General features: G+C 35.9%; 1 protein-coding gene across 3 annotated transcripts in view; it reads left to right on the forward strand.

The window, feature by feature from the left end:
• Positions 1 to 9572: 9572 nt before the first annotated feature.
• The window catches only part of NUP35 (nucleoporin 35), a 38827-nt gene continuing 32135 nt past the window's right edge, over positions 9573 to 16264 (forward strand). Inside the window, exons 1-3 of one of the 3 annotated variants that reach the window (XM_079134559.1) lie at positions 9573 to 9704; positions 13099 to 13269; positions 15150 to 15277. In XM_079134559.1, the coding sequence (XP_078990685.1) occupies positions 9665 to 9704; positions 13099 to 13269; positions 15150 to 15277 (339 nt within the window). In that variant the 5' untranslated portion in view covers positions 9573 to 9664. Of the gene's footprint in view, positions 9705 to 10060; positions 10217 to 13098; positions 13270 to 15149; positions 15278 to 16264 lie in introns of those variants that run through there. The other 2 variants (XM_079134560.1, XM_079134561.1) reach the window with 2 other exon arrangements.

Raw genomic sequence — 16264 nt, forward strand, 5'->3', positions numbered from 1 at the left:
GTGTTAGGGTTAGGGAGGGGGGCAAGAATGGAGGAAGGAAGGACTGTATAGAGGGAAAAGAGGGGTGGGAGGGGTGGGGGGAAGGGAAAAAATAACGGAACGAATCAAACAACATTACCCGATATAATTTCTTTTTGAACATTGAAAAGCAATCGCTTTCTTAGTAAACTGAAAACATTGAATGTAACAAAGGCATTGGAACATATAGTACAATTCTATTCATTTGAGATTAATACTTTAAAAAATGTTTTGTTAACTTTGTGTTTTAACATGTTTATGATTAAATATTATTGAAATTGAAAACAGGAAATGTTTAGATTTTTTAATTTGGAGGTAAAATTTAAAAATATACTGATTGAAAAATAAAGATTTCAGAGGAAATATAGTGTGTAGCATTTTTATTGCAATCGTACTTCATCTTCCCTTCTTCCCTATTTCCTGATTGAAGTATATGAACACAGTACTTGAATTTGTGTGTGTGCAACCATGTACACACCCTTTAGAGCCTACCATTATTCTTATTGGTAGTTTCAGTGGTGGTGGGAAGCTTTTTCAGTTTTTCAGCATAACTATTAATAATTGGAATTATTCCAACGTGTATTAAAGGGCTGCTTTAATGTTATTTCTGAAAATACTCTTAAGTGTACCAAACATAAACCAGAGTGCCACCTTATAACTTTAAATGTTAAATCATGGAATTACTACCTGTACATGCAAAAGTACTATACATTAAAAGATAACTAATGTAGCACGATGATTTGTTTTTTCAAGGTGATCTAAATTGTTGATTTTCATGCCCAAAGGATTCTGAATGTATTGTTCATCCTTTTGTTACATAGCAATTTAAACCAGAAGATTTGAAGTTTTATATTCTTGCCCTACAGACAAGAGTGTTCAGTCAACAATTTATGGTTTTTTTCCATGGGTTTACTTTTGGAAAAAAAAAAAAAAAACTTATGAACTTTCCTATTACAATAAAGCTTTGACTTATTTTTGTATACATATTTGTAATGTCATCTTTATTGTTTCTAAGTGTTAATATACTTTGATTAAAATAATAAATAATATTTTAATTATTTTTATTATCCCCCTGTTAATAATTTTATTTCTTTGAGGGTATTTATTCAAAAAGACATCACTTATTCATGTTCAGATTCTGGGTTAAAAATTTCATTGGCAGACTGGGTATAGTGGCACACACCTGTAATACCAGCTACTGGAGAGGAAGAAGGATCCAAATTGAGACCAGACTGGGCAACTCTGAGACCTTGTCTGAAAAAAAATGAAGGCTGTGGGGTAGATCAGTGGGAGAGCTCTTGCTTCCTATGTGCAAGGCTCTGGGTTCAACCATAGTACCACACACACATGCACACAGGAACAAAAATGTTGACAAGATACAAAGTATATATTTTAGAGTACAAGTTACTTTAGATGTATGGAGATTTGTTTTTCCAGTCACTTCAATAAATGAAAAACTAAAGTAAGATCTTCTAGGTGGTATAACTGGATAAATTTGTGATGAAAATTCATTAGAACATCTAAGCATTTTAAGTCAAGAGAAGATGTTGATTACTATCAGAATAAACTAATGAATATCTAACTGTGACTATCTGAACATGGTCTGGCACCCACCCCAAGTTCACACACCATTACCTCTTTGACTTCATTGTGGACTGCTTTTGCCCTCATTCTCTCTGCCTCAACCACATTGGGCTCTTTGCTATTCTTTGAAAACATAATCAAGGCCACCCCCACCTCACCACTGCCACTGCTTGGAGCACATAGTCCCCCCAGTGGTATCAGATCTCTGTTCAAATATTATCTTAGTTAAACCTTCCCTGGCAACTTAATTTCAAATTGCACCATATCTAACACTTTCATCTCCTTTTCTTGTTTTATTTGCTGCGTAGTTCTAATTTTCATTCTCTATATGCTTCATTTTGCTGTTTTCTTTTCCTATCAAAACTGAGACTCCCCAAGAGTTTTACTACATAGTTGTTTGTGTATAGCAGGCATTAAAAAATGCATGTATCCAAACAGGTATTCAAAAATTGCTTGTTGGAAAGGAGGGTGGGATTTTTTTTTCTTTCAGATTTTGGATTTAGATATATCTAATGAGATATCTTGGGGATGAGACCCAAGTCTACACATAAAATTCATTTGTTTCATATAAGCCAGAAGACAATTCTATACAATATTTTTTAGTGTTCCTGAATTTGGCTGTGATGTGTCACGTGGGGTTGTGTGTGGAATTTTCCACTTGTGGCATCATGTCAGCAATCAGAAAGTTTAATGTTTGGGGAATTTCAGGATTTTAGAATTGGTATTGGGATACACATTTAACATATATAAACTTTCAAGAGCACAGGAATAACCTGTGAAATAGAAATTTTGAGCCATTTCTAAAAGATAGCATATGGGATTAGGGATAAATAAAGTATAACTCATATGTAAAATAAGAACTACAGTGGAAGTGGAGTGACTCTAGGTTTGCTCAAAGCTCAGATTGGGTTGGGGTTGTGGCCCCACACACTTCCCAGTACCACAAATAAATAAATAAATAAATATACATCAACAACTAAAAAATATTACAAATTTTAAAAACCTCAGATTACAGATACACAGTGCAGGGAAGAAGCATGGCAGTGAGGGTTGGACATGGAGCACATCACAGAGAGTGTTCAATAAGAACGAATGCTACTGCAAAGCATTCATAATGTAAGCTGAGGACAGAAATCCTCCATGAGGGTTCAGCCTCATGGAAGTCGTTTTTGAAAGATCTGTTTGATGGATCAATGGGGAAAGAAGTCAAATCACTTTATTAAATGCTATGTAATAGGCAAAATTCAGTAATAAGTAGGATATAATGTGTACCACTATGTAAATATACATGTCTGTTATGTATAAGGTTTGTATTATTATTCCCATAATTCAGATGAAACAACTAAGTCTTAGAGTTATTAATGTCACATAACTAGTAAGTATTCGAAGTCAAGGTTTGAGCCTGTCTTCAACAAAATACTGGTCTCTAAATGAAGACAATTGTCAAGAGTCCTTTTTTTTGAACCAGGGATTGAACTCAGGGGCACTTGGCCACTGAGCCACATCCCCAGCCCCAGTTTGTATTTTATTGGGAGTCAGGGTTTCACCGAGTTGCTTAGTGCCTCACTTTTGCGGAGGTTGGCTTTGAGCTCTTGATTCTCCTGCCTCAACTTCCTGAGCTGCTGGGATTACAGGGGTGTGCTACCACCACGCCTAACTCGAGTCATTTTTAAGGTTGATTTTTCACTCTTTAGTTTCACATAAGTTGGGACAGTATACATGACTTTTGAACACCCTATAATTTAGGATTACTGTTGTTTTGAAGAAAATTATTTAGGGTAAATGTCAAAGATATACAAAATTGTAGAGACTAGAATACTTACCAATGACATTAACTCATGGCTTTTCATTATTAATCCTCTCCCTTCTCCACTTTCTGACCTCCCTCCTTAGCAGTGATTTCAAGGAAGATCCTATATATAACTCTTTCTAAACTCCATCCCATTTTCCCCACAAAGTTGTCCATCTTGCCTGCTCTAAACTTCTTTGAAGCTTTCAAATATCTGATTAAACCATTCTGATAGTTCAAATGGAACACTATGAAACAAAATTACAATTGAAATGTATGTAAGTTGTGAAGTTATTCTTTCACTTCCCAAAGGTGTAAGGATCAATTTTTAATTAAAAGACAACAGATGAATCAGCTAATTATGTTTCTTTTGATGTTTGACTGCCTCTTTTCTACCAATTGTTTACTATAATGAAATTATCAGAAAAGTCTCATAAGTATTCACATGTAATTATTTGTTTAAAAAAACTTTGAAGATGTGGTTTTAGTCATTGTTTATAGTAGTCAGATAATGCAAATAATAGCTAATGGATTTGCATTTTTCTGGAGATGATCCCTACACCTTAAACATCATTAAGATCTTTTGAAAGTCATTTGCCCTTGGACCAGTGTCCTATCAAGTCATGATTCCTATGTTTGCTTTCTGTGACATCACAGTGTAAGTGAATAACACTCCGTGTAATGCCACCTGCCAAAGGCAGAGAAGATGACACCATGAGTGATAAAACACTCCCTCCCCTTGTTCTCTTTCTGAAGTCGACAAGCTCCGTCTTTTCTCTAAAGTCTTACTAAAGGTGCCTATCATTCTTTCTTCATTTTAATTTAAAAAATTTCTTTTCTTTTAATGGAATAGACTGACAGTATTTGAGTGCAACAAGTTGATTTTATATTTATATACAATACTGCACATTAATAGACATTTCTAAATAGTTTGATGAATATTCAGTATATATGAGTGATATACAGTCTGGCTGTGAATGTATCAAAATTATCGAAAATAAATACATTTTGAGATTTTACATATTACTGACTTTTTCAAAATTTGAGTTTAGGAGAAAGTTGAAATATATGTAGCTCAGAATTAATTTTGAGTTTTCTGTAGTTCTAGGTTCTACGCCTAAAGATTTCAGGGGTTACCTTAACGTGTGTTGGTCAGAAGACAGGTTAGAAGGCAAGAATCCTGAGTTGGTGGGGTTTGTACACTTCCTGTTTTTTTTTTTCTGAACCAGAGGAGTTCTATTGTATTCCATAAGCATCTGCACTATATTTTTGAAGAAAGGCTTCCCTATCTACACTTGAAAATCAAGTCTGCAAAAACAGCACTCTGATGAAATCTTATGTCCTAGGGAGGGGATTCAGGGAAATACTAATCTAGAGTAGAAATAGGAATAGGTTCCACTTTAGGTGATGTTTTATCCACTGTGTCCAGAATAGAAAGGAGAAAAGCCAAGTATTATAATTAAGATAATATTCATGTACACAGGAATATGATGAACATGGAAATATTTTTAAGTACTCTAGCTTAACAAGAAATACAAAAATTGTGTAAGTGTTTCTCATTCAGGATAATTCAAATTTTGAAAATCATAAGCTGGATGAGGTGGTGCCCACCTGTAATCCAGCAATTCCAGAAGATCAGGCAGGAGAATTTCAAGTTGGAGGCCAGCCTGGGCTACTTTGCAAGACCCTCTCTCAAAATAAAAAATGAAGGACTGGTGATGTAGCTCAGTAGTAGAGTGCCCCTTGATTTAATCCCCAGTACCAAAAAACGAACAAACAAAACCAAACGATCACCCAAAACAATTCTCAATTTGTGTCAGATTGTCATTAAAGTAAATTAAAAACAAAAAGTTACAAAATGAAAATCTCATTATACAAAAAAGCAATAAATAGAACTATGAACAGGTCTCAGTTTATTATAATAAGCATTTTAATAGACACACAAAATTCTGATATAAAAGTCTGTAAACACGCCAAATTGCACCAAATAGCGATGTCGGATAATTATCCTTTGTTCAATATTTTATGAATTTATAAATTTATTCATTCATTTTTCCCACATGTATTTACTGAAAATGATGAAAATACAAGAAAGAAAGAGTAATGGTCTTCCCGCTCAAGAAAAATCTGTCTAATAGGGCTGAAGAGAAAATTTAACAAAATAAGTGTATTATAGTTTATAAGCTGCAGAGATAATGCACTGGCTATTCTGAAATGGAATGATGATTAAGGGATGAAATTGCTGGGTGAGGTTTCATTGCAAGGGGGACTTCAGCTTATATTTGAAGGAAGAACAGGACTTTATAAAATGGTGGGAAATGAAGGGATGCTACAGAGCAAGGAATCCAATGTGAAGATCTGTTCACAAGAGGATTATGGGTTGCAAAGGGGAATAATGGGAGAATTGATTGGAGGAGGTTTAGATGAGAAGGTGAAGGGATTTTTTTTTTTTTTTTTAAAGCCAGGGTTCTCAATTACCTTAAGGTGAAATTAGGTTGACAATGTGAATTATATACTTTTAGAAGTGCCTATTGAAATATCTGAAAGAGATGTTTCTTCTACCTTCCTACCCTGAGAGATTCTGATTTTTTCCTTTCCTTCCTACCCAAGTGAAAATACATGTAGTATAATGAGGGGTAGCTAGCATGTGCTACACATGTGAGCCTTGTAGAAGGTGAAGAAAAGGAGGCTGCCAGAGGTATGAATATAAAGTAAGTTAGGGTTTTTATTTTTATTGTTAATTGTTTGTTGGTGCCAGGGCCTGAACCCAGGGCCTCACACATGCTAACCATATGCTGTACCACTGAGCAATACTCCCAGCACCCAGTGATGGTTTTGAACATCTAGGTTCACAAAGAAGGGAGTTTTGATTAAAGGTGTGTTAGGCTCAGTGGAAGAGATTGAAGGCAGGGAGCTGTGAAGTGTTGGCTCTAGTTGTCTAGAAATTGAGGCAGAAAGAATAGGACTTCGTATCTCAATGTCTGATGAAAGGAAAAGAGGACAACATAAAAGCAAAGTGGATAAGGCATTGTGCTAAGCATAAGGTATGGTTTCTATTTTACAAAAAGTTGTATGTAGGGATTAAAATCCAAGTTATACGGGGTTTGGGTGGGAGAATTAGACTCTGAATTTAGGTGCATTTGACTCTCAATTCTGCTTTCTGTCAAAAATACTATGGTTTAATTTGAGGTTTCTACGACACTAACAGAAAAAGTGAGAACTGGGATGGGGCTAGTTTTGAGGTCTAATATACTGAAAGGTTGTACAACAAGCATCTAGAAAAGTGGTATTTTGCTTTAGAGGTTGGGTATATAGTATTGGAAGTTACTGGAATAGATGTGACAATTGATAATGACTTCAAGGGATATTATTGAGAGTTGAAGAAGGAAGGAGATGACAAAGGCGTGACTAAAAAGATTTCCAGGTTAGAAAGAAATAGGATTAGTTATTAAAAAGTCAGGGAAGGAGTAGAAAGTTATTAGGAGATATAGGAAATTAGCATCACTAAAAACACTGATTAAGATGGTGAAGATAGAGAAACAGATCATCCGCTAAGATGTGTACACTATTCTTCTGAGATCTTGAAAAAATGGACAGAAATTAGCACATGGTAGCTAGATGGAGGAACACGATATAGGGAAGTTTTTAAGATAAAGGCAAACTGGACATCACAGCTTGATAAAGAGCCAGTGGAAAGGGTCAAGACTGAAATGCATTTGAAGAAAAGGGAAAATATTTTGTAGAGGAAAAAAGTTTTTAATTTGAAAAATACTGAAAATAGTAAGTAACATCTATAACCACAAAAGTTATGTAAAATAAGTCAAAGTCCTTTCTTTTAAATCCTTGACTTTACTAACCTCTTTCCCACCGTCTTCTGTTAATAGTTTGGGCAAGTCTTTTTCAACTCTTTCTTAAATTCATCTCTCTCCCATTTTTCCTATTTGTTTTCCCTCATTTTGCATCTGTACTCAAATATATCTTTTTATTAAATAAAAATGAAATGTTACGTACATATATGTTTTCAAATTACTTCTTTATATAGTTCATATAACTCTTTCTAGGTCAATAAACATTCCTACCCACATATCAAACATATCATTCTTTTAAACATATATATAGCTCTTTTGTTTGCCTAGGTCATAATTTTCATCGAAGTTCCTTCATTGAGGACTCTTTCTTGGCATCTTAATTCTAAAAATGTATTGCTATGTTTTATGTACTGAATAATGGCCCCCAAATATGTTCACATTTTAAAGTCTGGAAACTGAATGCTGTTTTATGTGGCAAAAAGTGCTTTACAGATGTGATTATTAATTTATTCACCTTGACTGGATACTGAAATGGGATCATCCTGGAATATCTGGTGAGCACATGCTTATGTTCTTATAAAAGGAGGGACAGGAACGTTTTACTATAGAAGGCAGTGGCCATATAATAATAGAGCTGGGGAAGCAGTGTCAGAGAGACAGAAGATGCTATGCCCCTGGCTTTGAAGAGGTAGGAAGATGACAGAAGCCTAAGGATACAGACAGCTTCTAGAATCTAGTAAAGGCAAGGAAACAGATTCTCCCATGTGTCTCCAGAATAAACTAGTCCTGCTGACCCCTTGATATTAGCTATGCAAAACTCATGTTGAATTTCTGGCCTTTAAAGTATAAAAAGATAAATTTGTGTTATTTCAGGTTAACCGAAGTTAGTGGTAATCTAGTAAGACCTTGTCCGAATTTAATTATCTCTGCAAAGATACGATTTCCAAAACAGCTCACATTCACGAGTACAGGGTTAGGAGTTGAACATAACTTTCCATTTTTAATTTTTTTTTTTTTTTTGTACTGGGTATTTAAACCAGCAGCTTTATCATTAACTTACATTCCCAGTCCTTTTTATTTTGAGAGGGTCTTGCTAACTTGCTGAGATTGGTCTCAAGCATGCAGTTCTCTGACCTTAGCATTCGGAGTTGCTAGGCTTACAGGCCTGCACCCAATTAAACATAACTTCTTTGGGGCTACAATTCAATCCACACATTCATTAAAAAGAGCCAATTCAACCTGTGATTTTTAAAATTTGAACACTGAAATTGCTATTGCTTTACTTCAGTGAGAAACTTCTAGATTTGGGTTTTAGAAGGCTTCAAAGGAAATAGAAAAAGATGAATGGTTATTTGGGTATAAGGAGCTTGATAGGGACCAGACAGCATCCCAGAATACATAACATGCAGCACATTGTTTTTATGGAGTTTGTAAACAGCAAAACTAAACAATATACTTCTACACGCCCACTTAGGATGTGTTTGTGCGTGCGTGCGCACGGCGATAACAATTCATGAATATACCCTAAACAAAAGCAGGAAAGTGATGGAAGGTTATGACAGGTATTGCAACAGGCAGCAGCACACAAGATTCCACCGTGTGGTGGGTTCCCATGTGTTTTTTATTATCCATTACTTAAGTATTTATACATGCGTTGGTTAGTTATGGGTATTTTTGCTGTTGTTTTGTTTTGGGGGGTACTGGGAATTGAGCTAAGGGGCACACGACCACTAAGCCACATCCCCAGCCCTATTTTGTATGTTATTTAGAGACAGGGCCTCAATGAGCTGCTTAGCGCCTCGCTTTTGCAGAGGCTGACTTTGAACTCGCGATCCTCTTGTTTCAGCCTTCGGAGCCTCTGGGATTAGAGGCACGCGCCACCGCATAGCTGTATGCTTTTGTATGTATTCTTATGCAATGAAACGGCGGACTCGAGTTATAAAGTATAATTGTGCGTACATAACACATAGTTAAAAAAAATTTAACAGATGTTAGAAAATACGCTTCAAGAAAGGAGTTTCTTGCATTCAGCGTGGAAATTCACACAGGAGAGGCACTATCTCAACAAGCTTATTTCTCCAGGTGTTACTCAGAAAAGCTGACAGTTGACAGAGCGTTGGGAAAACACGCGTTAATTATGAAACAGTGAATAAAGGACTCTGTACTCCTATAAGCCTCGCGTACCAAAAATCAGGAGGCTCACAGAGTGACAGAAATCACTTCCAGATTTTCAGGTCCCACACCATTTCACTACCTTCCCAGCAAAACCCTTTTCATGCAGATTTCCAGACCTGGCAAAGTTTACCCTATTTCAAAATGGCTGCAGAGCGCACGACATAGGTATAGCGCATGTTCGGAAGTGACGCAACCCCATAAGGTAGCGCGCCCCTGCGCGGGGGGAGGGTTTCCGCCTTTTTTTGAAAATTGTGAAGGTCCCGGGATCAGAGTAATTGCCGCGGTCGCGATGGCAGCCTTTGCGGTGGACTCCCAGGCACCCACAATGGGTGAGTGAAAACCTGCTTTTCCTTTCTGGCACTGCCATCCATACTGTAGGTTAGGAAGCGGGCAAGACTGGAAGGCAGTAGTCAACAGTCTGGTATGCTGGTTTCAATTGCGAAGGAGCAGCCTCTGGGTACCCTGTTCAAGGCGTTGCCCCACTGAACCACTGGGAAGCAGGAGGTACCGGGAGGGTGAGGAAATTGCTTTGACTGAATTGATTTTTTTTTTTTTTTTGTCCGCGCACACCGTTTGCGTGGTACTGACCAGTACCTGACACCCCCAACAACGCCGGAGACTTATGACTGGGCTTTTGGCTTCCGGAATCCCCGGAAGCGTCCTGGGGAAGGAACTGACTGGCGTACACGTGGGTGGGCGTTGCCCCCGAGTGTGCGGTTACAGTTCACTGCTAGTTGGTCACTTGTAGTTCGCGTTTTGATTCTTTCCTTCTCGCGGGCTTTACAAAAGGAATCCGTTGTTGATGGAAACGTGAATCCTGTGACATAAAATCAACCAGGTGGTGTAATCATTGTTGGCCTTCATAGTAAGCTAGGAGTTCTTACGTTTTTTTTCCCGCCTTTATCTTGGGAAAGTGGCTCTGTTTTAGGTTTTTTCCTCTAATTAGTCATGATATGATTTTTAAAGATTCATTCCCATTTCTTTTTATTGTGAAGCCTTGTTAAAATATGTCGTCTTTGGAAAAAAAATCTGCCAAGCTAATGTTACCTTTTTCCTTATGAGTTTCGCGAGTTGTGAGAACCGTGAAAAATTTTAGAAGGGGGAGGGGAACCTATCTACTAGCATATAAACTTACCTTTATATTAGATTATGACATTTTTCGAGTTTAAAAAGGAAAAGAAAGCAAGCATGATAAATATTGTGTAGAATTAATTTTTTTCTTTTGTAGATTCGAAGGTCAAGTAAAGCTTCTCATGTCTTGTGTAATATAAGTCCCTTCTAAAAATAGAGTAACTCGAAGTGTTTTGGCATGTCATAAACAATGCATACTGTCAAAATGCAGATACTCTGCTACATTAAGACTTGTGTGCAGATGTTGGTTTAGGTGTTTTTTTTTGTGTGTATTTTAGGGATCGGAAATTTTATTTTCAGCTCAGGGTGTTCTGTTCAACAGAGATAGTGTTTTTGTGATTTCTGGAGTTGGGAAATGAACCTAGGCCTTGAGCTTGCTAGGTGAGTGATTCCCCCACTGAGCTACATTTGCAGCCTCAACAAAGACATTCTAGAGTGTATGTTTGTTGGGCTTAGAAATGTGAATAAATCTATTTTTGTTTATTGTCTAGCCAGAAATCTAATACTAACTGATACTAATTGTTCAAATCCACATATTGCAGATATTCTAGGTACCTATTCTAACACTTTCCAGTACTGACTGTTATATTAAACCAAGAGTTTACTTAAATTGTTCTGAGCAAGTGCAGTGTTTAATATTTAGGAGAGCAGACTGTGAAACGAAATTTAAGACTTACAGATCCAATGGTTTAGCTTTTCTCTTTAAGTGAAGTTTAGTCATGAGGTATGATTAGCAACAGAGTCTGGATGAAGAGCCCGTTTTATCCTCTTCACTCTGGTGCTTTCTACTGTATTAGTACATATTTAGATATATCAGAACTTTTCTTGATCTAATTCTTATACTTGCCATAATTTTTTTTCCTTTGGGGGATGGGTGAAAGTAGTCTATGGTGTTACCAAAAACTTTGTATTTTGTTATGGCTTTCTAAATATCTGTTCAGAGTGTTTGTTTAGATTTTTTTGTTTGAGCTTAATGTGTTTTCTTTGTGGAAGTATGTAGTAGTGCCATGTAACATAATGACTGCACTACAAAGTAATTACAATGTAATTATATTTCTTCACACCTATTTCAGTACTTATTCTTTTCTTGAATTACTTTGCTGTTTTCTTCTGTCTGCACTTGTATCATTAATACCTAGATCTATAATGAGAAATAAGAGGAAGAATAAATAATTGACAACTTTTGGGTAGCAAGAAACAAATTTTTGAAGCTATTTAGAAGTAAAAGTTAATAAAAGCCATGTAAGGAACATATCAAACATTTGAACTTTGAGTGTCATGAATCATGAGTGCCTTGTTGAAAAATTACTTTTCATAAACAAATTATAAATTCTTACCAAGTTAATTAATATGTACCCTGTAAATTGGGAATGATCATTTATTTATTTATTTTTGTGGTGTTGGAGATTGAATCCAGGGCCTTGTGCATGCAAGGCAAGCACTCTACCAACAGAGCTATATCCCCAGCCCAAGGGATGGTTTATTTTTTAAAAAAATTATTTATTTTGATTCATTGTACACAAATGGGGTACAACTGTTGTTTCTCTGGTTGTACATGAAGTAGAGTAACACTGTGTAATCATAAGGGATGATTAATTTTGAATTGATGATTGTGAGGTATTAGTTCTCTCTTTAAATTGGCTTTATATTAGGGAAACTTTAATTGATCATAGTGGTTCTAACAATGATTTTAAAAAATGACCCAAAAATGAAAATTTACAACTCTCTTTAATATATATATTTTTGAATTACCATATTTCACTGCATAATCACTGTAGATTTTATGCCAAAGTTTTTTTTTTTTTCTTTTTGCAAAAAAAGTGGGGTGTGAACATTATGTTAAGCTTTTTTTTTTTTTTTTTTAAATTATTGCTAAATCATCTTTGGCTGACCATGGTGGTGCTTGCCTGTAATCTCAGTGACTCAGAAGGCTGAGGACGAGGGTCACAAGTTCAAGACCAACCTCAGCAACTTAGCAGGTCCTAAGCAAATTAATGACAACCTGTCTTAGAAAATAAATAATAAGTGTCTTTGGTGCAGGATTAGTATGCATGGAATGCTTTCAAATGTCTGTTAATATGGTGGTGATGATTACTGTGAAATACTGTAGGATGCTAGTTATCAGTTATTGCATAAGTGCTTTTATGTGTGCAGGATTACACTAATAACACGATTTACCATTTTTGTGTGAGGGGAAGAAGAAAAAAACTGAATGCATTTTTCATGATTTACCAAGGTTTAGTGTAAAAATGTAATATATTCTTGTTTTTAGTGTTGAATAGTGGAAACGGACTCAAATTGAAGTTATTCTGTTCATATAGGGATTGATTTAAAAATAAGTTTTGATTTTTAAAACAGTGAATTAATGTAAACAAAAACATCTGTCAAAGATTAATACTGTTGAACACAAGATAATTTTTACATTTTTCTAGAAATTTTATTGGCTTTGAAAATAAATTCAGTTATGGTTCTGTAATAAAGAATTTTGATTAAATTCTCAAAATTACTTGTGCTTCACTCTTGCATATGTTTGTTAGATATTGTAATGGAAAGGTCTTTAATTTGTTTTATTTTTATTTTTGATTAATTTAGGATCTGAACCAATGATGCTGGGTTCACCCACGTCTCCAAAGCCAGGAGTTAATGCCCAATTCTTACCTGGATTTTTAATGGGGGATTTGCCAGCTCCAGTGACTCCACAGTCTCGATCAATTAGTGGACCCTCAGTAGGAATAATGGAAATGAGGTCACCTTTACTTGCTGGTAGGTGAATTGCTTAAAATAGTTTTGTAGTATATAAGAACATGGTCCAGTATTATAAAAGAGCAGTGGTGCAGCATTCACTTTCATCAACTCATTTATCAATCTAAATGGATTAAACAATACCTCTGTTATAAAGCAGTGCCCTTATCTTAAGGCTTTTGGAATAGAGGTGTAAGTATCATAAGCTATTATAATTTCAAGAGCCAGTCATTAAAAATATGTGTGCTGTATTTCATCTGATCTAAGATGCTGTAGTTTACCATTATTTTAAATAGCACTAGGAAGGAAAAGCAGTAAACATAACACAATGTTAAGAGGTCACTATTTCAGGGATTTTATAAAAAGTATGTGTAGGTGTGTAGTGCCTTTTTGAATTGATGAAATATATGTAATTGAATTCAATTTAAATAAATTTGTATTAATATATAAGAATAATATGTCCAAAGATGTTTAGTTAGAAAATTTATAGAGATGAATTCTAAAATAGTCATTGTATGTTAACTTTCCATTGCTGTGATAAGAATAACTAAGAAAAATAACTTGAGGAAGGATTTATTTTGGATCCTAATTTCTGAGGTTTCATTGTATTATCACTTGGCTGCCTTCATTCTGGGTCTCTAGTGAGACGGAACATAATGGTGGGGAGGGTGTGGCAGAGCAGAACTGCTCACCTCTTGGCAGCCAGGAAGCAAAGAGGGAAAGAGGAGAGAGGGAGAGAAAGGGTCTGAGGACAAGTCTCCAAGGGCAAACTCCCAAGGATCCACTTCCTTTTACCATGTCCTAATAGTCTAGTCAGCTGTTAATCAATGGATTAATCCACTGAAGAAGTTAGAGCCCTCATGCTCCAATCACTTTCCAAAAACCACCCACCTCTGAATACTGCTGCATTGGGGACCAAACCTTCTAACACATGAGGCCTTTGGCGACATTCTAAAGTACAACCGTGAGTTAAGATTCTCATTTATAGTTTTGTTTTTATGCAAAATTTGCATTGTTGGCACAAAGTATTATTACCCAAATTCAACCCAAATTTATTACAAGATTTCTTTAGCAAAGTATATTTTTAAAAGATAACTTTGAAGTGCGATTGCGTGGTAAGAATTTGGTGTAGAAATGGTAGAATCCCAACTGTGAGCTAATATTCTTTTAATAGGTGTTAAATGGAAACCTTTTTTTAGTAGCCTTTTTAAGTATTAATTCTTATAAAGTGGTTAATTACCTATTTTTTTTGGAAAAGTTTGTCCTTTTTCTATGTCTTTATTATCTACTTCCATATACTTCTATGGTGAGGAAAAAAAAAATGAGACCCATTGAATTGTGATAGTTAAATCCATATTGGGGAATTATAGTCATTCAGGTATACACAGAATGGAGTTGTTTAATGCCTACTTTAAGTGACAAATGGGAGCACATTTTGTTTTTAGAAATGGGATCTTGCTATATTGCCCAGGTTGGTTTCTATCTCAAGTGATCTTTCCACCTCAGCCTCCTGAATAGCTGGAACTACATGCCTGTCTGTGGGCATTTTGTATTGAAATAGTAAGCATTTTGTAGATAAAGCAAAATTTACATGTTTTCTAAAAACTGAAATTCCTTTTAACTACTTTTTCTGAAACCTTTTATTTAAAGTGGTCTGTGGAACAGCAATGTTGGCAACACCTGGGAGCTTATTAGAACTGCATAATCTCAGGCTCCACCTACGCTTTCTGAATCAGTCTGAGTTTTACCAAGATCCCCAGGTGACTATTATGCATATGAAAATTTGAATAGCCTTAGGAGACAAGAGTTTGTCCGTATGCCAGAACAGCACAAATTAAAAATATCTTACTAGAAAGATGAAAGATTCTCTGCTTTCTCACCTGTTTTTTTGTACCTCTTAGGTGGATCACCACCACAACCAGTTGTACCAGCTCATAAGGATAAAAGTGGAGCTCCACCTGTTAGAAGTATATATGATGACATTTCTAGCCCAGGACTTGGATCAACACCTTTAACTTCAAGAAGACAGGTGATGTACATATCCTCATGGTCCAGATTTAATCATTTTATGTTTTCATGTGGCTATACAGTGAGGGCCAGTAATATGAAATTTTTCTCTGTGGTTTGTTCAACTGTAACTATGTTGCACAGAAGAAGAATTAAACACATTTTTCTTAGAATCTACTTAAATTGTGTTTGCCATGAATTGTACTTAAAAATGTAATAGAACTCTAGGTTTTTCTCATGTATATAATTCTGTGGTTTTTATAGGTATGCACTTGGAACCGTGGTCCACTGTATGCTCTGAATATAACCCTTTCTGCTCTGCCACTGCAACTGATTTTTAAAATGGACATGTTCCTTTCTCTTCCTCTCTCTCTGCTCCTCCCTAATCTCTTCCCCTCTCTAATCTCAGGGGAAACAGGATTACCTGTTTTCCCCATCCTAGGCAGAGTTATCTTTCCCTGAGTACATACCTACCATAGGAATGAAGTAATCCAGACTTTGGGGATGGTGCCAGCAGATCTCAGAAATGATTCTCTCCCAAATTAACAAGTGAATTACAACTCCATCAGAGAACACGCCTTTGAGTCACCTCTTTAAAAGTTCCCTTTTCCTGCTGATGGGCAGAATCACAGCCTTTGGGACTGGAGTCTCCTGTGTCTCTCCTCTGCTAGCAAAGCAATAACTTGTAGTCCTTGTTCTCTATCAGGTGGGGCGTGTATATTTAAGGACATTAAGCATCAGAGCAATCCAGAGGTCCACAGTGGCAGATGGCAGGTGACTGGACAAGGCATATATAGGGCAGGGATCATGCTAAGACAACAATAAAGACATCAAAGCATTGCTTTTTTGTAAATAATTAGCACAAAAACAATTACTTTTTCAGTCAGTCTCTGAAAACCCATGAGAGCAGTAACTCATAATCTTATCAGTTAAAACAGATCAGGTTAAAAAGATTTGTAGGTCTATGAAATCAAACTCAAATTAACTCAGGACAAATTGTTGACTCTTG

Source organism: Sciurus vulgaris (assembly GCF_902686455.1).
Source record: "Sciurus vulgaris genome assembly, chromosome: 3".
In the NCBI taxonomy this organism is placed as follows: domain Eukaryota; kingdom Metazoa; phylum Chordata; class Mammalia; order Rodentia; family Sciuridae; genus Sciurus; species Sciurus vulgaris.